The 26,483-nt window shown below is 44.0% G+C and overlaps 2 protein-coding genes across 4 annotated transcripts in view; both read right to left on the bottom strand.

The window, feature by feature from the left end:
* APH1B (aph-1 homolog B, gamma-secretase subunit) overlaps positions 1-3,142 on the bottom strand; it is a 41,415-nt gene extending 38,273 nt beyond the window's left edge. For 2 of the 3 annotated variants that reach the window (XR_004536979.1, XM_033920545.1), the window contains exons 1-2: positions 2,929-3,142; positions 2,129-2,293 (exon numbers count right to left, since the gene is read on the bottom strand). Coding sequence is in view for 2 of the 3 variants with exons in the window: in XM_033920545.1 (XP_033776436.1) it covers positions 2,129-2,293; positions 2,929-3,041 (278 nt within the window). In the remaining variant the exon portion in view is untranslated. The other variant, XM_033920546.1, reaches the window with a different exon arrangement.
* Positions 3,143-19,753: 16,611 nt separating this feature from the next.
* Positions 19,754-26,483, bottom strand: part of RAB8B (RAB8B, member RAS oncogene family) — an 87,652-nt gene continuing 80,922 nt past the window's right edge. Inside the window, exons 7-8 of the mRNA XM_033920898.1 lie at positions 22,056-22,106; positions 19,754-21,358 (exon numbers count right to left, since the gene is read on the bottom strand). Coding sequence (XP_033776789.1) covers positions 21,266-21,358; positions 22,056-22,106 — 144 coding nt within the window. The 3' untranslated portion in view covers positions 19,754-21,265. The remainder of the gene's footprint in view (positions 21,359-22,055; positions 22,107-26,483) is intronic.

Here is a 26,483-nt window from a genome sequence, read left to right as displayed (position 1 = left end):
GGCTCCCGTGCAACTCTTTTGAGAGTAGACTGCTTGCATAGTAAGTAGCAGCCAATGTGGCGGAGGTGGCAGAGAATGGAAGAATGATAGAACAGCCAGAGTCAGAAGGAGCTGGTATAGCAGACTATGGAGAAGAGAGAGCCTTGACAAGTTGAGTGGATTTAAAATTATGGATGGATGGCCTTCAATCTTCTCACGAGAGTTTAAGGGTGAGCTCTGAATGGATATGTTTGCCCTCCATAAAAAGATTGATGATATGAAGCAGCGCCTTAATGACTTTGAAGAATGAGTCATTAATGAGGATCAAAAACTGATAGATTTGGGTTGGTTCATGTCAACTATACAAGTGGTCCCCACCTTACCATCTTCAATTTTAATGAAACTTGGCAAGTAGTTACCCTAACTTATGGCACTAAGCCATGCAAAGTTTCATCCCCTAAAACCAGAAATTCATGTACCGTGTTTCCCCGAAAATAAGACACTGTCTCGTATTAATTTTGGGTCCATAAAATGCACTAGGGCTTATTTTCGAGGGATGTCTTATTTTTATCATGTATAATGATCCATCTCTCCCTTCCTCTACACCACCCCAATTCTTCCTCTTTCCTTTCTCTCCCCCGCATGTGCAGCATCTTTCTATCCCTCCCTCTCATCCCCCCATTCAGCAAAACCCTTGCACAGCATCTTTCTATCTCTCCCTCCCATCCTCCGTGCAGAACCTTTGCACAGCTTCTATCCCTCCCTCCCATCCCCATGCAGCAGAACCTTTGCACAGCTTCTATCCCTCCCTCCTATCCCCCCTGCGCAGAAGAACTCTGCTGACCCTCCCATCGCGAGACCGACATACCTCCCTCCAAACAGCAGCGTCGGCAGCACTCTAAACAGGCTGCTTTGTGGCCTTCTCTGTGCTGCGTCACTGATGACATCATCCTCTGATTCAACTTCCTGTTTCTGGTTGCATCAGAGGAGAAGTTTCAGGCAGTCACATGCGACTTGTTTAAAGACTAGTGCTGCTTGGAGACAAAAAAATTAAAATCGCCAGCGAAGGTAAGGGGAAGGGAGGGAGATGTCTGGATCGCGGCGATCCTAATGAGGGAAGGAGCTGCTGGACTGCGCAATCGCAAGGGGTGGTAAATATTTTGCATGCGTTCCCTCACTTAACTATGGGGACAAGGCCATTCACCACTCCACGGGGCGGTGAATAGCCTTGTCCTTGTACCTACGGCGACCAGGTTTTTTTCCTCCCCATTTTGGCGGGCTAGCTGCGGGTAACAGTCACCGTATCATTCTCCAAGTCCAACTCTAACAGTGGTAACAATTACTCTTTTACATATTCTCTTAGACTTCCGTTGCTAGCATCAGGATTGGTGCAGTTGTCCAGGTTTTTCTGCATCTGAGTAAGTGGAAACAATGTTTCAGCCACTGGGCCAAGGCCACAGCACAATGGCTGAAGTGTTAGTTACACTTAGATGCAGGAAGACCCAAATAGCCACAACAATCATACTCTTTTACAGGCTGTGCTTATACACAGGCTGTGTGAGATGGCAGAAAAATAAACTCCACTATCTACACAACAAAAACAGCTCAAGCACAATTAATATGACCCTGCAGATCAAATGAAAATGGTCACTACTCTGCTACATGCACTGAACTAGCCTGAGCTGTGGCTCACAACTATTCAGCAATACCTCAAAGTCTTCTGGCTGCCTGGACATCTCCACTCACTACTGCTGAAAACAGAAGGTGATGGAGAAAAATAGAGCTATGAATGAGGGGGTGCTGAATGTTCTCAGTCAAAACAACCAACTTCCTAAATTCTGCATGTTATTTTGTCACAGTAGCTGAAAAGAGTGTTATTTCATTAAGTGCCAATTTGCAGAAATTCTATGTTTTGACATTGTTCCAGATTATTGATTGAACCATAATCTCATTCTCTTCTTCATTGGGTGAGAACTTTTCAGCACCCCTCATAAAAGAGATAAGATCTACCAAAAGTTTTTGGTTCTCTCTCCACTTAGAAGTGGAATGACTAAATCTCAGTTATTAGATATGGAAGTTCAAACTGTAAGTTGTGTAAATAAATAAACCTTTTTATGGTAAGTTTAACAACCAAAATATTCCAACTTACTTTAGAAGTCTGTAATAAGCAAATCGAAAAGTTTCTTGAAGCAAGACAGAAAACATCACTCCAAAAATGAGAAACCTCTTCTGTGTGTTGACATCAGTCCAGATGTGTACTGCGATAAACCAGACCAAGGAAGACAGCAACAGAGACACTAGCCAGAAGAAAGCTCTGAAAAGCACAATGCAGACCACATACAAAGGAATAATATGAGTTAATCTGAGAGAGAAAAAGGTGTCCAGCACCTAAGAGGAAAAATACATTGTATCACAGGATAACCTACAGCCCACCATTGAATTTTACATGGTCCATGACACCATGGCAAGTACACAAAGAAAACATCATTAACCAGATTTTTTTTTTGCACATTTTAAATATTGTATTTAACGAATATTTCGTCACATTTTCTAGCGGTTTGTTTCCAGCAATTTTAGCTACATTTTTATATTTATTCCTGAAGGTCTTTTGAATTCTTTGTAGCTCTGGTTCCAACACTACCTAACGTTGTGACATTTTTTTGTGGCCCTCTCTGTAAAAAAAGAAAAAAAGTCGCCAATCCCTGGTCTACATTACGACTTATAACTGTTGACTTATAACTCTACTTTAAAGTCAAATGGGAGAAAGCACAGAAAATAGCTGACATCACGGGGGCAGGGCACCTGGAAGTCCATTGACAGATAGGGGAGCCAAGTCCCAGAGATGTTGCTAGGAGGGGAGCGAGGGAGCAGCAAAGATAACGGAGCCTCATCCCACGGAAACTACCAGGGCTGACAAAGACACCTGCAGACAGGGGCGTCTTCGCTCACCCAACTATGAGGAAAATGATCTTAAGCGCATCTGTAGCGATGGTGAAGATATAGAGGGACAGCGCCGGACCGAAGGCGATGAAGGTGCAGCCAAAAAACACCACGGCCGTCATGGCGGCCACCTCGAGAGACTGGGCAGTAGGGCCTGAGCCACCTCAGCATCCGCAACCAAAATCAGAACAAGTTCCACTGCCCTCCGCGCCCACCCCCCCCCCCAGCGACAAACCGGAAGGAATAACGCTCCTGCACCTTTCCCTTCCTGTGTCGCGTAAATTGGACGGGGGCTGTGCAAAGAGTAGACGATCCTGCTACTGGGCTACCTGTCCGAGCTCTCACTGCCCTCTGCTGGACCGTGGGATCGCCGCAGCAGTGTTGCCCGTCAATGGGGCTAGGTTTGAAGGCTAAGGGCAGGGAAAATTTTGGCGTTGGTGGATTTTTGACGGTATTCATTATTCAACCACTGGGTGCGTTCCAAGCCTCATTCTGGGGCTTTTCACCGCCTACTATTTTTCTACCCTGTGGTTCAGAATGCTGTGGTTGGTGATCGCTCTTCCTTTAACAATGTAATGATTATAGCTAGCCACCCGGAAACGGAAGTTGGAAACAAGAGAACAAGGTGTAAGAATAAACTGATTCTCTTGTCCCATTCCCTCAGTCTTCCTGTTATCTTTCCTTTCCTCTGCTACATCCATTTCTTCTGGCTTTCTTCTTCTAGTCGCCATAAGGATAGCAGGTAACTTACCACCTTGGCAACTCTCCCCTTAATTTCCTTAGTCCCCTTCTCATTAGTCTATGGCAAGGGTGCCCACACTTTTTTGGCTTGCGAGCTACTTTTAAAATGACCAAGTCAAAATGATCTATCAACAATAAAATTTAGAAAACACAAAGCATCACAGTATGCAGAGAAAATGTTAATTATCGTTTATATTCTGGGTTTTGTTCAGAGGTCAAGACAGATGACTTAAAAATAAGCAATTTCACTTCTGTAACAACTCTACAAAAATAGACAAATATACCCCCTTCCCTTTTACTAAACTGCGATAGCGGTTTTTAGCGCAGGGAGTGGTACTGAATGCCCCTTGCAGCTCCCAATGCGCATAGGTTTCCTGCACTAAAAACCACTATCACGGTTTAGTAAAAGGGGGCCATAGTGCAAATATAGACAGCAGATATAAATGCTCATAACGGACACATTTTGATCACTAAATTGAAAAATAAAATCATTTTTCCTATCTTTTTGTCTGGTGATTTCACGAGTCTCTGGTTGCACTTCCTTCTGTAAAGCCAATATTTCTTTCTTTCTCTCTCCCCTGCCCCCTTTCTTTCTCTCTCCTCCTGCCCCCCCCCCCCAAACCATCGTGCCAATTTCTCCACTTCCCTGATTCTTTCCCTACACCCCTCCCCCAAGCCACCACGCCAATTTCTCTTTACTGCTTCGCAGGGCCCACATGACTTCACCTCCAATGTCAATTCTAACACTGGGGAGGAAGTGCCAGGCAAGCAAGGCAGCATTTGGCTGTCCCAGAATTGACGTCGGAGGTGAAGTCTTGTGAGTCCAGCGCTTGTACACGCCAGGCCTGGCTCAGGGAAGCAGGAGGGAGAAAAAGATCACAAAGGCAACATTTTCAACTTGCGTTGGCTTTGCGATCTACTGGTCGATTGCAATCTATGGGCCCAAGTGCCGACCACTTAGTGACCCGATTTCCCTCCGACCCGATTCACTAACCTCTGTCCCCATCATCCTTCAATCTGCGCATGCAAATGAGGGGGAATGGCATTTAAATGTAGGTAGGCAGCGATTCACTTAAAAAAAAAAAAGCAACACCAATTGGGCTCGGCAAACAAGCGATTGCTGGGGACCAGTCATTCAGTGGTTTCCGACTGCATAGCCTGCTCTCTGCTCCAACTCAAGCAGCAATTCTCCTGCACCCTGCTGTGCCCCGAATCTCCTCTGTTCTGCCCCCCTGCTGTGCCCTGAATCTCCTGCTCTCTGCCCTGAAACCGCTATTCTCCTGCACCCTGCTTCAAATCTCTTGTTCTCTGCCCCGAATCTCCTGCCCTTCCTTGCTGTGCAAGCCCATGGTTTTAGCCCACGGGTTAAAACCACAGGCTCACAAAAAAAGTTTAAAAAAATAAAAATTTAGTGCTGCCAGGCACGGAGGGTCTGCACATGCATTGGGATCGCTATAGAGCGAGCCAGGCAGGCGGTTGGGGGCGTGATTCCGATCACCCTCATTTGCATGAGGGCGATTCATGACTCAGCCCCCCGGACACGGATCCAATCCATGCCCTTAGTGAATCTAGCCCTATATCCTTTTAACCCTCATTTACGCTCCACTGCCTCTCACCTCACCCTTTTAGTCCCAGCTCCATCCCTCTCTCCTTCCTTACCTTTCCACCAAGACTATTTTTCTATCCCTTCCCCATATTCTACCCACATCCAGCTCTTCTTTCTTTACTCTTTCTCCAGTAACACACATCCCAGGCTCAATACTTTAAAAAAATGAAATAAGGAGACTAGTGGAGAGCAATCTGAAACAGTGAGCACAAACCAGCTTTTAATTCTTTATTTTCTTGCCTTGACTAGTGACATTGTAGTTCTACCTTCTCATATATTATTTAATTATTAGTTTTATATGTAAACTGCATAGATGTTATGCCATTTAAGTATATCAAATAAACTTGGTCTCTTTTCACCCCTGTCCCCTGCCCAGAGCCACGTTTCTCAATCTGTTCCCAGCTCATCATCTGCCTCTCTCTCTCCCTCTATTCCCCATGGTAGCATCTCTCTCTCTACCCCCTAGCAATGAGTGCTTCTCTTTCTCTCCTTCAACCCCCCATATTGTCCGTCCCCCCCCCACCAAGGTGCTTTTCTCTAGCTGTGTCCCTCTCTCTTTCCACCTCCAACACCTACCTATGCCCAGGCTGCTACATTGAATATTAGGGTAGCAGCAATGAGGTGAGGCTGCTGCTATGACCTGCCCACAAAGCCATTTCCCAGCAAGTCCCACCTAAGGGAAAACAGCACATTGCTGCAGAGAAGTGGCTTCCAGGGCAAGCACATAGCAGCAAGCTCTTCTCATTGCTGCTGCCAACATCTACCCAAAGATTCAATGCAGGTGGAGGAATCGGGAGAGCTGGCTAAACCCGGATAGGCTCCCCCATTTTTAAAAAACCAGCAGGGCAGCCAGACAGTCCTTTATATATCTATAAAAAAAAAAAAAAAAAGGAGGACATGTCTAGGTTTTCCCAGACATCTGGTAGCCCTGGCCCCTCTGCATCTACTCTGATCGGTTCTCGAGCATTAGGGCACTATAACTGCAACAAAAATCTCTCATCCCCCCCCCCCCCCAACAAAAATAAAAATGTATTTAAAGGAGGAAAAACCCTCACTGTTCTTGTCATTAAATAAAACACAGATTAATGTGGTGGGAGTGTGTGGTACAGTGGTTAAAACTACAGCCTCAGCAGCCTGGGGTTGTAGGTTCAAACCCACGCTGCTCCTTGTAACCTTGGGCAAGTCACTTAATCCCACCCATTGGCCCAGGTACATTAGATGGAACCCTGCATAATATAGCTATAGTTCGGGTTCCTCTGTCCCACCTGCATTACTTTACACTTGCTCACATTAAACATCATCTGCCATTTTGATGCCTAATCTCCTAAGGTCCTCTTGCAATTTTCACAATCCTCTTGCGATTTTAACTGAGCCATCAGCAAATTTAATTATCTCTCTATTTATTCCCATCTCTAGATCACTGAAAAGTTAAAAAGCATTACTGCCATAGGATCGCAAACAGACTAGGATGCAAAGTTATACAAGGCCAGTGGGCCAGAGAACAAAGCTAAGGTGGGAGGAAAAGGTATATATTGCTTAGGTCAGGGGTGTCCAATGTCGGTCCTCGAGGGCCGCAATCCAGTCGGGTTTTCAGGATTTCCCCAATGAATATGCATTGAAAGCAGTGCATGCAAATAGATCTCATGCATATTCATTGGGGAAATCCTGAAAACCCGACTGGACTGCGGCCCTCGAGGACCGACATTGGACACCCCTGGCTTAGGTAGATCCTGTGTGTATACTTATGGATACTATCAATTATTTTTGCAGATGTGCTAATGCAAAAACTTAGGATACATTTGGTACCGAGATGGCACTGTTTTGCATGCATAGCACACATACCAGGGCATAATAAAGACCCTTTCACAGACACTGTGTGTATATTTATGTAAGCAAACATGACTAAAATCTTATAAGGATAATTAACAAAAGATCAGGAAATTATATAAAGAGAGGAAAAAAGGGAATAGTAAGAAAATCATAGGAATAATAATAATATATAATTGTGTTAAGGAGAACTTAGGGAAATATTTAAAAGTATCACAGTGCTCTCTCTTTTCGTTTGTTTAGCTTAAAGCAAATTTCAAGTTCCCGCACTTTCTTCTGTATTTTTTGTTTAAACTGCTATGCCCAGGAGACTGACATTAGCTTCTAGGCTTCTCATAATGAATATATACCTTGTTTTCCCGAAAATAATACCTACCGAAAATAAGCCCTAGCATGATTTTCAGGGTAAATCTTAATGTAAGCCCTACCTCAAAAAAATAAGCTCTAGTTGCCGGCGGCAGCAGCAGTGCTTCTTTCCCCCTCCCCCCGATGGTGGTGCTGCTGGTTGCGCTGTTTCCTTTGCTCCCGGCACTGTGTGTGAGCGAGCAACAACTGGACCGAACTTCCGGAGGCACTGGAGCTGCATGACCAGGACCCCACCTGTTGGCAGCGGCTCGAAGAGGTGGCGAACAGCAGCGCAGCGCTGAGCCACTGGTGCGCTTCGCTCGGCCGCTCCGTCTCTGCCAGGACGCTGTTCCAGGAGCTGAACCACCCGCTCAACAACATCTTGGCACCACAGGTGAGGGAGACAGGCTGGGTGGCGCTGGCTCCCCTAGCTCCCTCTGCCCCCCCCCCCCCATATAGCAGTACTCCCTCCCTCTCCCACTCTTTATCCGATAGCATTGCTCCCCCTCGGCTCCCACACTCTTCAAAGTGCTGCTTCCCTTCCTCTCACCTCCCCCACCCGTCATCTGGCAACATTGCTCCCCACCCCATCTCCCTGCTCCTTTTCCTCCCAGCACCCCCATCCCTCTTCTGGCAACACTGCTTCCAACCTTCCCCCCTTGATCCCATCACCCCTCATCTGGCAATGATGTCTTTCTGCCCTCCCGTCTCCCACACTCTTCAAAGTGCTGCTCCCTTTTCTCCCAGCTCTCCAACCCTCATCCTGCAACACTCCTCCCCCATCTCTCATCTGGTAGGAGGGGAGTGTGTGGAAGGGATAAAAAGATACTGCACAATGGATGGGGAAAAAAGGAGGGATAGAAGCTGCAAGGGTTCTGCTGTACAGGGGGGAAGGAGGGATAGAAAGATACTACACAAGGGGATGGGTGAGAGGGGAGGAAAGATGCTGCAGTTGTGGGGGGGGGGAGAAAGAAAATAGGAAGAATTGGGGTGGAGGAGAGGAAGGGAGAGATGATCATTGTATATGGAAAAAAATAAGCCTCACCGAAAATAAGACCTAGTGCCTTTTTTGGGCCCAAAATTAATATAAAAGTGTTATTTTGGGGGAAACACTGTATGATCTTGCATTCCATTACTGGCAGAGTGGAGAGGAAGTCTGTATGTTAAAAATCTGTTTTATGTGCGTTAATTTTATTGAATATGTGAAATATGAATGTATCAATGGTTTGGGATCCCAAAGAAGAATGAATGATTAAATGTATGATTATGTGTGTGATATTCTACTAAAAACTTATAGATATTTTATGAGGTTTAAACCTTTAGCAAGTCTAGGGGAGGTTGCTGTGGAAATTATCCGGTCCTTGACTGGACAGGAGGCTCAAGATGGGAGGCAGGTCAACTATTTGACCCCCGCCTGGCTTTTGGAGAAGAGAAGTTAGTTTGTGTCTGTAATAAACTGACAGCTTTCCAGAGAAAATCTTCATAGAGAGAGAGAGAGAGAGCTCTTTTGATTCATTCTTCCAAGATTGTAGAAGGACAAGATAAAATATATCCTTTCTTTTTAAAACAAGTTTTGCATTTCTTTGATAAATTGTCAGCTTAAGTGGTGCTAAAATAATTTTTAAGCCAGAATAGTTTCAGGATTGTTGCACAGGCTGTCCTACTCCCCTATCTGGACTATTGCAATTCTCTATATTCCGGTATCAAAGAGAAGGAATTCAAACGATTATAACTGCTTCAGAACACTGTAGCCAGACTAATCTTTCAAGTAAACCAATGCTGTTGTAAGAACTATGCTGGTTAACAATGAAATAAAGAGCACCATTTAAGACTTCTTGTATGGTCTACAAGGCCATATATGGAGAAAACTCTCAGGGACTAATATTTGATATTAAGACAACATATTCCTTCAACAATTCAAGAACACCACAGCAGCATAAACTGACCTTTCCATCTCCTCTACAAATTCGTTGGAAGAAACTATTCACCTTTGAATTCCAAAAACCCAAGGCCTGGAATAGCATGCCACAATGTGGTGGTAGGATCCCTTCACACTACCAGTTCAGGAAAGCACTAAAAATGTCTCTTTTTACCCAGTGACACCCAAAACATTTTTATTACCTATTCATTCTTAACCGAAAATGCAAAGTAACTTCTGATATCTTATAAGCCTCATAGAATCCCAGTTGAAATTTGCAGGGCCTTAGGCATCTGAGCCAATCAGGGCCTTAGGCTCCTCCCTGTGCATCCCAGAAGGCACCAGGAAGGGGAAGCCCCACCATTTTGGAGCAGGCAGGAGAGACTGGGCATCCCTCCTGCTGTCATCTTCATTCAGAGGTATGGGGATGGATCGGGTGGTGTATGGGAGCTGGAGGCTGAGGTAGGAGAGAGTAGGCATCCTTCAGGGAGGGGGATCAGTTCAGTGTGTGTGTGTGTGTGTGTGAGGTTCACCGGTAGCAGGAGGGAGTGGGCTTTCCTCATGATTTTTTTATTTTTAAGGATTGGGGGGGGGGCAGTTTGGTGGTAGGGTTCATGGGCGGCAGGAGTGAGTGGGCATCCATCCTGCCTCTATTTTTCTTCTGAGAGTCGTCGGGCGGGGGTGGGGGAGAAGGGAGACAACTTACCTTTTTTTATGGGGCAGATATTGTGCTTGTGTAACACATGCACAACATTTATGCCATTAAACACAAAATAAAACGAAAACCCAACCCTGAACAGCTGAGTAGCAGGAGACTGCTTTGGGGCTTCCCTGCCGCTCAGTTGTTTGGGCATCCTCCAGTCAGACTCTATGCATGTGTGAGAGCCAGTTTTTAAATGAGCGATACAGCTGTCCTCCGCAAACTCATTTGCATGGGAAGCTGTTTGATCGATCGCCGTTTAGAAATTGGCTCCCCCCCAACAAAAACAAAAACGGCCTATAACGACTTTTTAGTGCATTTAGCTCTGTTTTTGCATTAGCACATCTGCAAAGCTGCTATTTGATATCATCTATAAGTACACACACAGCATCAACCTTATTTACATGCCATCAGCTGTTTGTATACACAGCTACAATGATGTTAGTATAGTTTAGTACAGTGGTCCGCAACCCTGTCCTGGAGGACCACCAGGCCAGTCGGGTTTTCAGGATAGCCCTAATGAATATGCATGGAGCAAATTTGCATGCCTGTTACTTCCATTATATTTCTCATATATATTCATTAGGGCTTGCCTGAAAACCCGATTGGCCTGGTGGTCCTCCAGGACAGGGTTGGGGACCACTGGTTTAGTACACTTCCCTTCTATTTTGAAAATACTTATTTTTCATTTTGACTAGAATTAACACAATTTATAGTGCAACTGGAAACTCAAATTGTACCTTTTAGAAAACACACTTTCACTATGGCTCAAATTCTGAATATATTTTGTCAGAATATATCAGACTGGATGATCCTAACAGAAAAGATCCAGCTTATAAAGATGTTCATCACAGCAGCATCTTCTAGCAGTCCCCTCAGTTCAGCAATTATTTCGATACTACACGCAAGACTATTTATTCAGTGGTTGCACCTACTTTGTGGAATGCTCTTCCTTTGGGTCTGAGACAGGAGAATCCCTAGTAAGTTTAAATCAAGTCTCAAAACTTTTCTTTTTAAAGATGTTTATGAGATTTATAACTAGGACTAAACATATGAGACTTAAGACAATGGGCATATTTCGGATAATTCCCCTCTCCCTTTTGTTTTTCCCATCCTCCCTCCTTTTATTTTTATGAAATGTATCTCATTCATTTCCCTTTTGTAGGTATTACTTATTTGATGTATTTTTTGTTGTCTTTTCCCGTTAGTAATATTTTAATTTTTTTTATTAAATTGTGTACAATGTTCACCGCTTTGGTATTTAAAGTGGTATATCAAGCTTAAATAAATTTGAAACAGTAGATAAGTCATCTTGCAAGCAGCTTCATAAAGCAAAAGGTCCCTGCATTTCTCATCACTCCACACTACTAGTTGACAATAAAACATAAAATACAGGACTAAAAACTGTAGGAATGATGCTGCACACACAAGGCTCAGAGTGGGATGAGGCGACCTAAATGGATGGTCTCTCTCCCTTTTATTGAGAATCATAGTTCCATTAATGACTTAGCTAATGCTCTACAAGGTTATAATGCATTTACAGTGAGGATTAGACCAAGGCAATACATTGTTTATATATTTCATACAGGCCTAGATCCACACACAAGGCCTAGGTCAGTGTGCCGACCTGGCCTGTGTTCAGAACCGCCTGTGTGCTGACCCTGCCTTTGTTCTGATGCCCTGGATCAGACCTTATCAGATCTCCATCCCTACAAAAAACAAACTTAGAATACTTTTATTATGTAATGTTTATTTCAGACGCATACTGTAAAAAAAGTTTACATGGAATTATTATTTTATTTTTACACAAAGTACACAATGAATATGTTACACATTAACCACATGACTAGTAAACTTTATCCAAAGAAGCTTCTTTTGTTAAGCTTCTGGAGACAAAATAAAATGTGCTTAACACACATACACAGTAGAATTACTGTGAAAAAGCTTAAGCATTTAGCATTATATATTGCATGAAAATAAATTGTGGTCCCCAGTAAAAATGTAATTTGCAGAAAAACCACAGTAAGGCCATAGGAAAGCACTGCAATCATTTAACAGATGTATTCAGTGAAAACCAAGGATAAGAAAAAATGGTAAGTTCTGCCAGTAGGGGTCCTATATAAGAAGTGCAAAATATGAGCAAATCCAGAGAAAGTACAACCTCTGTTAAGTACAGTGAAGTGGAATTCAACTGAGCAGATAGCATATTCAGGGTTGGAAGACAACACACAAGTCAAAAAGCAACAGTCTGGTTAAATGTGACTACCCAAAAATGGAAGAACATTGAAAGATAAAACTTTTCATAGTTCTAAATAGTCTTAGCACTTTCATTCTCTAAAAATGCTTTTTGTAAGCTCAAGGTATTTGTTTGTAGAACGGACCAGAGAAAAGAAAAACATTCTGGGTTATACTAAAAACAATAAAGACTGAGCACACTGATCAACTTTAATTTGTATATTGACAACCCCCCCCAAAAAACAAACAAACAAACCCAAGAACATACAAAAAGTGTTTTTGTAATATCTTTCAAATCAGTCGCAGCCAAGCTAGCTAAGATTTCCCTGGTTAGGTTTTGTGGCAGTGAGGAGCTTTCGGTTAATGAAAGTCCCAAAATGTCAGCAAAGCAGGTAAACTATTCTCACGTTTCATCTGCTGATTACAGGATAATGGAGGAGATGATATACTATTGTCTCAAATTAGAAAATATTTGGAAAGCATGTTAAGGGCATAAATTCTACTACTGTAAGGAAAAACAGTGAAACATAGCACTAACTTTGTGTCAATAACATACTTTAATTCTTTTTCTGAGAGTTAGGGAACTACAGCAGAGATTACACCATACAAATCTTTCAATAGGCATTAAAAAGTCTACTTCCTCTGCAGAATATAGACTAGACAGATTCTGTCCCAGCACTGTAAAACTGATATCCTGTTTTTCTGATTATTGTATAATTGAAAGGAAAACAAAACAAATTAATCACTTACAAGAAAAACCTGTAGCCCTTCATCAAAAATCTTTATATAGGCAGAACATACCATTTATTCTAATCATCCAGCCTACAGAAAGATGCATATTATCAAGTTTCAAGAAAAACAAACATAAATTAAGTGATTTAAATGCTGCCAAGATATATCACATTTAAATCTCCAGTAACCAGACTGCAAGATAAAATCTATGCTTAGCATTTGGAAAAGTTAACAAGCGAATGACAAAATGGAGCTACCAAACCACATAATACTGCTGCAAATTTTGAACTTAAGCTATGTGTAAGACCACAAATTATACATAAAACTAGAATTTCTTAGAAAGAAATATTCGGTCACTAAATCCTTTTATAAAATCCTTTTTTATATAAATATAGCAAAGACTGCTACTAAGCAAAGTGATATACTTGGTGCATAATTTCATCATGCATCAAGTTTCCTATGGTCTTACCTGAAGTTGTATATATATTTACACAATTTAGCATAGCTAAAATGTAAGAAAATATCAAATACATTTGTTTCTATAATACAAGTACACCAGTTTGCTGCTGCTTCAAGAAGCACTTGGAATCATTTACTTACAGGCCCTTTCCAACAGAAGTTTGTGAAGACTGATTGACTAAACACATAAAGTGGAAACAAAAGCATTTTTTTCTAAAATGCTTTGCTAACACAGGTCACATTTTGGTTTGCAAACAACCCCTGAGATCAAATCAAAGCACTGTGATCAAGTATTAGAGGTAAAATTACTGCAAAAACAACATTCATAACACTCACCTTAAAAAAAAGCATTTTGTTACTACAGAAAGCACTAATGCTTTGCTTTTGCCCAGAACACATTAGGGAGAGGTAATCGTGCTGATTAGGTGAGGGGTGAAGGAAAGCTCAAATCTTACATGGCTAGGCTTTACTTTTCTCAAGTTTTAACGCTTAGCAAAATCTGAAGTGCTCTCTCAAGTAATTTTCCAAAATAGTGACCAAGATACTGTAGGTAATGTCATTCCACTTATATATTTATCCAGTATATTACTCAGAATCAACTTTTTCTGTGCTTTAACAATTATCTGCATTTAAGTGTTACATTGCTCTGTTTAATGCAAAAATTGGTTAATCTTGTTCCATTAAACAAAATTTTTTTTAAATCTATCACAATTATATAGTTTTTTTTAAAGGGCTTAGAACAGCAGAATCTGAGCTGTCCCCCACCTCAATTAAGGTTGGACAACTTTATATATGCAGAGTGTAAAGGGCCCCAAAGTCACACTACATGCTTGCACTTTTACAAAAAATTAGAAAGATTATGTTCTTACCGCAATAATCTTCATTTTTGTGGATGTCGTAGTCCTGAACCATCGAGTTATACATCTGAACCCGCAAGTTGCTTGCAGAATGCTGTCAATTATTTTTGAACTCCACCTCCTTTCCAGGCAGCTGCTCCTGCCCCTTCAGTTTATACAAAAGCAATCAAGGAGCTCTCTAATGATAGATAACTGGAAGGACAGAAACAGGGAAAAATCTCTAACACTATAATTCTGCTCTGCTCTGTAACAAAACATATCTATTATAACATTCAAGTAACTGATCAAACCGATACCAAAACCATGTGCAACCAGCACTATTTTACAGAACTCATATACAGAACTGAGGCCTTAGATCCTGACCTCCCTTTCTTAGCATAACTGGTCAGAACAAAAAGATGATCTAATACACGAAACTCATTGGAAAATTTCAAGGTACTGGAGAAGCACTCAAAATCCAGCAAATGCAATGCTTTATCCTTTTTCTTATACCCTGTAGGGTGAAAAGTGGGCAAACAGACTTCCTGACTGACAGAAGGGTAAGGACAGAACCGTGCGTAAGGAAAGTCATGCTTCCTTAATCTTAAGGAACGACTCCCTACAGGACAGAACTTGTAACTCGGAGACTCGTCTTGCTGACATAATCGCCACCAGAAACACTGTCTTGACTGTAAGACCCAGAAGGGAAACCTCCTATAATGGCTCATATAGAGCTCTACTGGGACCATGCAATAAGAGCCCAGGAAGGGAATGGGAGACACCCCAAAGGGCGCAACCGAAGAACCCCTTTAACCAGGCTAAAATCTGGATGAGAGGCCAGAGAGCTTCGTTCCCCCAAAGCTTGGAAAGAGGAAAGGCCTGCTATCTGAACTTTCAGGGATCTAACCAACAGACCCTTTTGAAGTCCCTCTTGCAAAAAGTCCAGGTCTACCAAAAATTGGAGCTCGTAAGGGCTGAATATCATCTACAGCATACCAGTACATAGGCTGCCACCGTTGATGCCTTCTTAGAAGTAGAGTGGCGATGACTACGTCCAAGTAACCTTTGCTCATCAGGCAGCCTGCTCAAGAGCCTTTTGTAAGCCTAAAGTGTTCCAGATTCTCTATAGGGTGAGAAGATCCACTTAGACCGGCAGTATTGAGGCCTTCATTCCTCTGGAAGCGAACTAGGTCAGTATACTACAGTCTGCGGGGCCAAATCAGGCACCACTAGGACTACCAGCCTCAGATGACTCATAATCCTGCGAATGACTTGACCTAGCATGGGTCATGGGAGAAACACGTACAAGAGCCCATTCTCCGGCCATGGTTCCCCACGCTTGTGTGCTCGTATCTTCAGCTGTAAAAGTGAACCGCCTTTGTGTTTTCTGCCGAGGCCATCAGTTCCATCTGTGGATGTCCCCACCACCGAACAATGGAGTTGAACACCTGGGGGGACAGTGACCATTCCCCCAGATTGAGCGTCTGTCGACTAAGAAAGTTAGTCTGCACATTTTCCACTCCCACTATTTTCTTTACTCTCAGCTTATTCTTTGAGGCTGGAGAGGGGCGAGAGCCAGAGGCTTGCTGTCTCCCGCACCTGCTAAACCTCTGCCATGACCCCTGAAAGGACCTCTGCATCACTTGGCCTCTTACGCATAAGGATGGAATCTTTGAGAGCCTCAAGAATTCTCATGTTCCAGATCCCAAGCCGTACGGGGTCTGCTGTCTGGCTGGCAAGGCCTTAGGGCGACAGTCCATAACACTGGCCATCAGGTCATCCAGACCCTTGCCAAATAGCATCTGCCTCTGAAAGAGAAGTATGCTCCATGTAGCTTTAAAAGTTGAATCTCCTGACCACCGTCTGATCCAGAGCATCCATCAGGTGGAAATACCATAGGCTGATACTTTGCTCATGACTGATGTCATACAGAGCATCTGCTATATAGTTCACCCCAGATAGGACAATTTGGTGGTTTTAATCTGTCTCGAGTCCTAGCCTTGGAAGAAGTCAGGTGTTGCAAGTACGTGCCACAAAGGAAGCTGTGGCTGCCGCCTTAATCCCTAGGGCCAAAGCTTCAAATTCTCAAAGACCACGTCCACTTTACGGTCCTGAGTATCCTTTATATCTTAATATCACATCTCCTTCACTAGGCAAGGAGGTTTGTTTGGTGATCTGCGCCACATGACCTGCGCCACCAGTGAATCCACCTTCAGCTGAACAAACAGTTGTTTGAAATCTGGAGCCATAGGGTAAGCCTTGGACATAGTCTTAACCACTTGCAGGGACCCTTCTGGAGACTCACAGTGGTCTGTGACCAGCTTTCTGATTGCCAGATGGGAGGAAAAAAACATGGACAGAGTAATTGAGCCACTCATAATTGAATACTGCGATGAGGGGGCTGGAGGAACTTCTAATTTCAATTCTCGCAGCTAGGTAGAAATAAAGCCAGAATGCACAAAGGCTTTAAACAGCTGCTTCTTGACTGCTATTCTCATACAGAGAACCAGAGTCTGCCAGAGCTGGGATAATGGAATGGAATTTAACTCTCTATTCTCCCAGCCTAAGTCAGACTGAACATCCTGGTCCAACTGTGTCCTCGTCTGGTCATGGCACATGACAAAGGGCAATCTCCTGCACCACAACCTGTGTCATGCTTAACACAGATACCTTGGACCCTCAGCAGTTCAAATGGGCATTCCGCATAAGGCTCACAAAATGCAGGATGAAACCTGGTACTGGGGGTCTCAAGAACCCCAGAGGAAATTTCTTCAGGTCATCCTGTGCTCTGCGGCAACCACATGTCTGTGCTTAGCCAATGCACCTTCAGAGGGCTCCGGATAGGGTCTCTTCCCTTGGGATCACACCCCTGTGAATCCCCAGCCCTGGAGGACTCAGAGGAGGCCGAGCTCAAGGCCCACCCCTCTCTAAACATAGACATAAGACACTCCTTGGCTGGCCATTCAGCACACACCTGGTATGATATAGGGGTCGGAAAGCCTGAGAGGGCTCCATCCCTATCGAGTTTAAGTAAAATAGAGAGGTTTTGAGGCAGATAGAGACTTTAGAAAAGATCATTTAAATCAAAGATGGCTGCTGCCAGCAAAATAGCACCAAAAAGGGCCTGTGGGGACTCCCCTGAAGTATAAAAAATGCAAGGCAAGGGGTTTTAGTGGTGGGGAATTTTAGCTTTAGCTGCAGAAACCTTCAAATTTCATTTTTGAGACACCCAACCTGATTTTCCCCATTGGCTATAATAGCCTTACTTACTGTGCCATGTGCCAGCCCGCTTCAGCTTAAGAGTATAGCTGGAACAAATGGAGAAGAACTTTGCCTCACAAATTCACAGGACAAACTTGGTTTTCAGGCTGTCAATTGGAGCGATGTTGGACTGAACCTCAACTCCTGGAAATCCTAACACCTCGAAGGGGAGAAGACCATGCAGCCAGCCCACTATTAATCCTGGCCAAAGCCAGGAAGGAGCCAAACAACCTGCGCTCAAGCTCCTGAGAAATTAGGGATGCGAGCAGCTATGCAGAGGACAACCCCCTGAGCTCAAAACAATACAAAAGCAGGCTAGCTAGTTAGGTATCCCCAAGGGCTGATCCTGTTAGCATTAGACTTCTGCAGCGCAAGTCTGCATTCTTCTCCCAGGAAGAGGTCCCAAAAAATGAAAACTTTGGACATCAAGCCTCCAGCTAGTCACTGAAAAAAAACCCCTGAAAATAATTTAAAAAAGCAGAGCAGAGCAGAACACCACTTCTGAGCAACTTCTAGCAGAAAAGAAAACTGAGGGGGCAGGTGAAGTTCAAAGATGATTGACAGCATTCTGCAAGCAACCTGCAGATTCAGGGGCATAACCCTATTGTTCAGGATTACTAGACACATTGAACTAGAACTGTTTTTGTCAGAGTGGCAGTGCTATGTGCTGTCATGTGGAAGCTTAATATTTGATTCTCTAATCTAGTTTCTGCATAAGGACTGTCAGCGAGGACAAAATGGGCAATCTTCACAGTTACACTGCAGTGACACATATCAGTCAGACCCAGGGTGACATGGTGAACACAAACCAGTTTTAGGAAGGAGCCAAGGCTTGTGGTCCATGGACAAAAAGTTTGTCACTGCATCGTTTGGGCTAGACAGAGTGGGTTAAAATTTGGGGAGAACACACGACAGTATGAAGGCTCCTGGTAGCAGCTCAGTAGGGTATGGCTGTGATTGCGCTGGAAGCCTAAAGCAGCACGAAGTTCCAGGCAGATAAAAAAAAGTTTCCTATTTTGAAGCAGTTTCAGCCATTCCAGCTTCTACTCAGTGGGTAACCACCTCTTAGCTATAGTTTTGCAGGTTTTGCCTACCTAAGGGGCTCATTATCAAAGCACTTGATACACAAAGTATCAAGCGTTGAAAATGAGTCTCTATAAGTAAAAACAGATGAAAAACACTATATGATGCAAGTCTTAAAATATTCTTTTCAAAAACAAATACTGTGTTTCCCCGAAAATGTCTTTATCTTAATTTTGGGTCCAAAAAATTCACTAGGGCTTATTTTCAGTCTAGGTCTTATTTTTTCATGTACAATGATCAGCTCTCCCTTCCTCTCCTTCACCCCAATTCTTCCTCTTTCCTTTTCCCCACATGTGCAGCATCTTTCCTCCCCCTCTCACCCATCCTCTTGTTACTTCCCTCTGCAGCATCTTTCTATCCCTCCCATCTTCCTGTGCAGCAGAACCCTTGCACAGCATCTTTCTATCCCTCCCTCCCATCCCCCCCTGCACAGTCAAACCCCCGCTGACCTTCTTATGTTTCAATCTCTCCCTCTCATCCATACCCTGCCGACCCTCCTCCCTCCTAACAGCAGCGTCGGCAGCATTCTAAACAGGCTGCAGGCTGCTTCATGGCCTTCTCCCGCCGGGGCCTTCCCTGTGCCGCGTTGCTGATGACATCAGTGATGCGGCAGAGGGAATCACCGGCGGGAGAAGACCATGACACAGCCTGTTTAGAATGCTGCGATGCTGCTGTTAGGAAGGAGGTATGTTAGTCTCTGCAGTGGGAGGGAGAGATGGAAAGATGGGAGGGTCAACGGGGGTTTGGCTGTGCGGCGGTGAGGGGGGAAGCACTGCTGCTGGCGAATCCAGGTATATTCGGGTTAGGCTTCTGGGGTAGATATAACTAGGGCTTATTTTCGGGGTAGGTCTTATTTTCAAGGAAATATAGTAGCAAAAGAAAAAATTGGCCATAAGAATGGCCAACCCAAGATGTCAGAAAGATAGACTTTGTTGCTGGCTTTTTTACACATTCAATTATGTGACAGAAGATAGATGAACTTGTTTGATGTTAAACAATTTGCATAAATAATTTTATCAGCAGTAATAGGATTATTGCAAACATAATCAAGCCATTTCTAGTGGAACCAGTTAAGGAGAGGACTCTTAGAATAAGATATACTAATTTAATGTCAGTTTAATACCACTGTCCTGTTCACAGCCAAAATACTTGACAACTTTGTAGTCAGGATTCCACTAAGTCTGGTACATCAAACTAACATCTACACTGAATTTATTGCTTTTCTATGATGTACCTATTTTAACTATGTACAGGACAAAAAAAAGTATAGTAATGGTAATGCTTAGCTAAAGTAATTTCAACCAAGTAGGCTAGTAAAAGCAGAGTACCAGTTTTAAGTAAAACTATTCAACAACCAGAATTACAGAATTCTAAATCATTTCATTAATATTGCTATAGAAGCGAAGTTGATGATCAAGTCCTTGTGCATTGCTTTGCTTTTGGAAAAAGATACTTTGTTAAGAACCATTATCCCCAGAAAGACTTGAAATAATAGTGACAACAGAACATGTTTAATTCTTAGCACATGAGAAAAAGGTGTTTAAGGAAAGATCATCATGTGATCATCTGAAGTTAAGGGGCCAACTTTACTGCGAAAAGGAAAAGCTCTTAGAAATGAGCAACAAAAGTGGAAAGGATAAGTTTAAACATAATTTTGTGGTCTTAGGACACCACTGAAGTGACAGCACCCCTAGGACCATTTAAAAAAAATAGTTGGGGCTGAAAATTCTATTAATAAGTAAAATTCAAAACAATTCAACCAAACTCTTTAAAAACAAGAATAAATTAACTAGAAATGTACAAATCTACCATGGTAGCTCATGTGGTACAATGAGATTAGGTATCAAAATAGAGATTGGAGACAGAAAAGGTAGCAGAAAGATGGAGAACAAATAGAAGAGGTCAGGGAGCAATAGAGAAGAGTGGAGAGGGGTATGGGAGGGAGAGAGGAACTGCAGGGGATACAGAGCTGGTCATACAATCTACTTTTTGATTCACCAGCCACAACTATCACTACACGTAAATAAACATGTTTGGTTGTTTAAATACAAAGACACACCCGCACCCACCCACCACCATCCTTAATACTGAAACAAATAGCACCACGCCTGTTATTCCCTATATGAGCAGACAAATATACTGGAAGGTGCACAAGGGCTGCTTTTCCTTTATATCACTATTTTACTTATTAATCTTTGTAAATATGTAAAATGAAATGCACAGATTTGTAAACGAGACACTACTTCATGTTTAAAAGGCAAAATTAAAAAATGTGCAAATGCAAAAAGTAAGGTTGTGCCGTAATAATAAAAGGCTAAAACTGATGTGCAAAGTTTAAAGAAATTAGCAGCTTCTGCAGCAGGTAAAACAAAATAATCAAGGAAAAAAAGTTAACTTCTGCATTATTCTCCACTTCATTGCTTCTATGCTTTGTGAAAAGGAGCCAATCTACTGTGGATTTATTCGATTTAAGTCCAGACCCAGGGAGCTCTCAGCAGCAGCTGGATGATCTCGATTCTCTGAAGCTTTGCAAATGGTGTGCTTTCAGAGAAGCCAAAAAGTTTTTTTCCCAAGGTTTGCTGCAGTCTATTACTAGGAGTTCATCAAAGCAGCGTGCAGCGAAAAAAGCTACTCTTCTTTGAGCGATTTTCAGTAATTTTCACTGGCCCTCCTGCTCCTGATGAACTGCTGTCATTCTTAAAAGAGAAAAAAAAAATTTAGGAGAAAGACAAGCTAAAAAACTGTTTACTGAGACACAAGCAAAACACTCATCAGATTTTTCAGAATGTAAACTAAATTCTTCACCAAGCTTGACTTGTCACACACTGGAGAGAATATCTTCAAACTGAACTGTGCATCTGTAGATTCTCTTACCTCAAGTTCTGTGCTCAGATGCACTGTATATTGGCAGGAGTGTGAGCGTGTGGTGCAATGGTTAGAGCAACAGCCTTGGCACCCTGATGTTGTGGGTTCCAATTCCGCACTGACCCTGGGCAAGTCACTTAATCCCCATTACCCCAGGTCAGGGGTAGGCAATTCCGGTCCTCGAGAGCCGGAGCCAGGTCAGGTTTTCAGGATATCCACAATAAATATTCATGAGATAGATTTGTATCTCAAGGAGGCAGTGCATGCAAATCCATCTCATACATATTCATTGTGGATATCCTGAAAACCTGACCTGGCTCCGGCTCTCGGGGACCGGAATTGCCTACCCCTGCCCTAGGTACATTAGTTAGAGTAGAAGCCCACTGGGACAGTTAGGGGAAAATGTTTGAATATCTGAATTTGTAATCTACATAGAATTTGTAGGACATGCGGAATATAAAAATTATTATTAAAAAAAAAAAAAAAAATTTTTAAAAAAATATATATATATATAATGAAGAGACAAACCATTTTTCTGTTGAGTTTTGCCATTATATCTCGTCCAAGAGTAAAAAATGCCTACAATAAAAAAAGAAAATGTTCAAATTTAGAAACATAGAAAGTGATGGAATATATAGACCATATGGCCTATCCTGTTTACCTATCACCTACTATTCCCTTAAGACAGTGTTTCTCAACATGGTATGAGTACTCTTAGGGGTACACGAGCAGCTTGTTGGGGGTATGTGACACTGGCCGCCGCCGAGGATATTGCCTGCCTGCCGAAGCTGCTACCGGAGATCCCTCCTTCCTGCCTTCTACCCTCTGTCGAAGCTGCTGCCGGGCATCCCTCTCTCCCCCCCCGCCCCTCTCCACCGAAGCTAACCCAGAGGGCTTCCCTCTGATGTCAAAGCTCAGAGAAAAGCCTTCTGGGGAGGGGGGTTCCCAGTTACCTCCTTCTGCCTTCAGCAGCACTCAATGCAGGGACATGCAGGCAGCGGTTCACACACTGCAGGTAGCTGACCTGGAAACCTTCTCTCCAATGTCAGAGTGAAGGCTTGTGGGCCATTCACTTGCGGCATGTGAATTGCTGCCTGAGCATCCCTGCAACGAATGCTGCTGAAGGCAGAAGGAGTGAGTGCAGCTCAAGCAAGAGAGAGAGGGGATATGATCTGGGACAAAGGAAGAAAGGGGGGAGAAGGGAAGGAGGGTGTTGGGACATAGGAGGAGCATGATTTTGGGAGAAAGGCTGGAAGGCAGGGGGGTCACGAACTTGGAACACAGAAGGAAGGGAGGGGTCACTAACTTGGGACATAGGAGGGAGGGAATAGAAAGGGAGAATTGTTGGGCACGAGTGTGTGAGTGAGAGGGAAAGAGATGGTACACATGGGGAAAGAAAGAAAGGAAAATCGGCATAGAGGAGTAAGATAGAGCTGCATGGGGAATAGAAGGATGAGAGGGGAAAATGTTGGCTATGCAGGTGGAGAGGGAACAGAGGGACAGTTTGAAGGGGATGCAAGGGAGAGGAATGTTGGACATAGTGATGGCGGGAGAGATGTGACATTGTGCTGGATGGGGGTGATAGGAGAAATGGGCATGGGACTGGTGGGCAGAGGTAAAAAAATGCTGCACACGATCCAGGGGATGAGGGGGGAGAAATGTTGGATGTGGCAGTAGAGGGAGTGGGAGAGATGCCTGGATCTCTCAAGATAGATGAACAGTGAAAGAGAGAGAGGGAGACATGTTGCCAATAGGGGTGGAGGTGACAAACGTGAATAGGGATGGAGATGTAGGAGTAATAGACCCTGATCGATTTTCAGAGTGTTGTGTTCGTGAGGAGCTAGCTAAAATAAAGGTAGACACAGCGATGGGGCCCAATGGTGTACATCCAAGAATGCTGAAGGAACTTAGGGAAGTTCTAGTAGCTCCGCTGACTGACCTTTTCAATGAGCCTCTAGAGTCTGGAGGACTGGAGAAGGGTGGATGTGGTCCCTCTCCACAAAGGTGGAAGGAAGAAGTAGGGAATCACAGGCCAGTAAGTCTGACTTCTGTGGTAAGCAAATTAATGGAACACTTTTAAAACAGAATGGTCAAGTTTCTGGAATCCTGTGGATTACAGGACTGGAGGCAACATGGATTCACTAAAGCAGCGATGGCGAACCTGTGGCACGCGAAGGCCTTGCAGCTGGCACGCGGGAAGGTCCGCAATAGAGAGCTGCACGGGTCGCGGGGATCCCGTAGGGACACCTCCGAGGGTCGCGGGGTTTCTGCAGGGCTGGATGCACTAAGTCGCGCGGCTTTTCTCCCTACCTGCTCTGCTTGCAGCACAGAGCCGAACTGAAGTCTTCCCGACGTCAGCGCTGACGTCGGTAAACAAAGCCCTCCCTCCCTCCGACGTCTGCGCTGACGTTGGGAAGACTTCCGTTCGGCTCTGTGCTGCAGGCAGGGTAGGTAAGGAGGAGTAGCCTCGCGGCTCGAGTAGCTACCAAGGGAGGGGGGCGGTCCGCCCCGTCCCGTGTGCAGCACAGCCGGCCAGGTCCCCTTACTTTTGTGGAGCTAACCCGACCGACCGACAACAGCCCTGGTCCGACAAACCTCCCTGCCCTTAACCGCGAATCTAAATTACCTTCTTACAGCAGCTGTAAGAAGGAAATTTAGATTTGCGGTTAAGGGCAGGGAGGTTTGTCAGACCGGGGCTGTTGTCGGTCGCGGAAGCGCCACAAAAGTAAGGGGACCTGGCCGGCTGTGCTGCACCCGGGGCGGGAGAGAAGGAGGGGGGAGAAGGACGCTGAAAGCACTGGGGAAGACAAAGGGGTGAAGAAGGACGCTGAAAGGCCATGGGGAAGACGGGGTGGGGGGGAAGGACACTGAAAGCATTTGTGGAAGACAGAAGGGGGAGAAGGACGCTGAAAGCACATGGGGAAGACAAAGGGGTGGAGAAGGACGCTGAAAGGACATGGGGAAGATGGGGGTGGGGGGGTGGAGGATGCTGAAAGGCCATGGGGAAGACAGAGGGGGGAGAAGGATGCTGACAGGACATGGGGAAGATGGGGGGGGAGAAGGACGCTGAAAGGAAATGGGGAAGAGAGAGTGGGGAGAAGACGCTGGCAGGGAAGAAGACAGAGATGCCAGACTATGGGGGGAGCGGAGGGAAGAAGATGGGTGCCAGACCAATTTGGAAGGGGGGAGAAAGGGAGAGGCACAGTAACAGAGCAAATGGAAGACGCAGAAGGAAGAGAGACAGTGGATGGAAGGAACTGAATGAGAACATGAGAAAAGCAGAAACCAGGCAACAAAGGTAGGAAAAGAATTCTATTTCTTTTTTTCTTTTTTTTTTTGCTTCAGGATAAAGTAGTATATTAGTTGTGTTGATAAAAATTTATAAACAAAAGAGGCTCTGGTAGAAACCCGTTTACAAAGTGTGTATTCTTCCCAATTAATATTTCCAAATTAATAAAGTCTTTTTGCTTATTTGTAAATGGGTTTCTACCAGAGCCTTTAATTCAGTAGCATAATTAAATGAAATAACTATTTCTGAAGTTTATAGGGACGGGCGGGGACGGAGAGGATTCCTCACGGGGACGGAGGACATTCCTCGCGGGGACGGGTGGGGACGGAGGGATTCCTCACAGGGACGGGTGAGACTTTGGCAGGGACGGGTGGGATTTCTATCCCCGCGCAACTCTCTAGTCCGCAATTAAGATATGCGGCGTGGCGGGAGGCGAGTGTGCTGGTGTCTGCTTTGCAGCTCACCTGGCAACAGGGCCGGACTGGCCATTGGGAGGACCGGGCATTGTCCCGGTGGGCCGCGGCCCATCCTCCTGTGCTGGCTGCAGTCCTGTGAGTGGATGTTTAGCCTGCCTGTCTTCCCCTTAGTATCCTATGAGCCAGGCAGTGTGTGAGGGGGAAGTGGAGGGAGGAAGAGAAGCTTCACACTGAGTCTGTCACAGGAACTCAGTGAGGCTGTAGTGTGACTCCACATGTGACATCTGTAATCAGGAACAGTTCCTAGTGCTCCCATGCTAGAGAGGTGAGGATATGGGGGGAAGTTAATGTGTCTAATAATGTGCTCCTCTGTAAAAACCTCTGTATCTTCCATGGGGGACATGCTAAATTCGAGGAAATAAAAAAGCTGCTTATGATGATTGCATAGAGAAGTTCAGTAAGCTGAGAGGAGGGCTGGGCTCTCTGTGAACAACCAACACACTAATCCTCTGCGCTGTACCTTATGGAAAACTCAATATAGCAAAAAACAGTAAAGTGTATATGTGGCCCTTCACAGTGCTTTTGTAAACATCATAATAAAATAACAAAGGCTCCAATAATGAAAAATAAAAGTCCTTTTCCCATACACTCAGGTTGCACAAGTCCGGTTTTCACCCGGACAGTATATTTTTTGACCAAAACGGATGTCTACAATTAGTAAAATTCCCCAATCACATATTTTTTTATGGGGACGGATTTGTATACAGCACTTCATTAGATTTTTTTTATTATACAAATTTTATCTTTTTATAGACTTGAAGTCTTGAACAAAGAAAATGAATACAGCAAAAAAAGCAAAAACAGATAGTGGAAGACCATTCCAAGAGGCCTGGACAGAGTACATATGGAGTGATTGAACGCAGTGGGAAAGCATTGTGTATTATGTGTAATGAAAGTGTTGTGTCTTGCACATCAAGTGTCAAACGTCACTTTGAGACCAACCATAACAGTGTTGCTGTACTTGGTTTAGCTCAAAGAAAAGAGTTCCTTGTAGGAAAATTAAAGAAATATCACTCCCAGTCTCTTAGTTTTAGCAACTATCTTTCAAAAACTTATCATCTTACAGTTGCCAGCTTTCAAATTTCACTGTGCATAGCAAAACATGGTAAGCCCCTCTCTGATGGAGATTTTATCAAAAAGGCAATTTTGGCTGGGAGTAATTCACTCTTCCATGATTTCCAAAACAAGGAT

Source organism: Geotrypetes seraphini, chromosome 14 (assembly GCF_902459505.1).
Source record: "Geotrypetes seraphini chromosome 14, aGeoSer1.1, whole genome shotgun sequence".
NCBI lineage: Eukaryota > Metazoa > Chordata > Amphibia > Gymnophiona > Dermophiidae > Geotrypetes > Geotrypetes seraphini.
The sequence above is the reverse complement of the archived record's forward strand: the minus strand, read 5'-3'. Positions and strand labels throughout refer to the sequence as shown.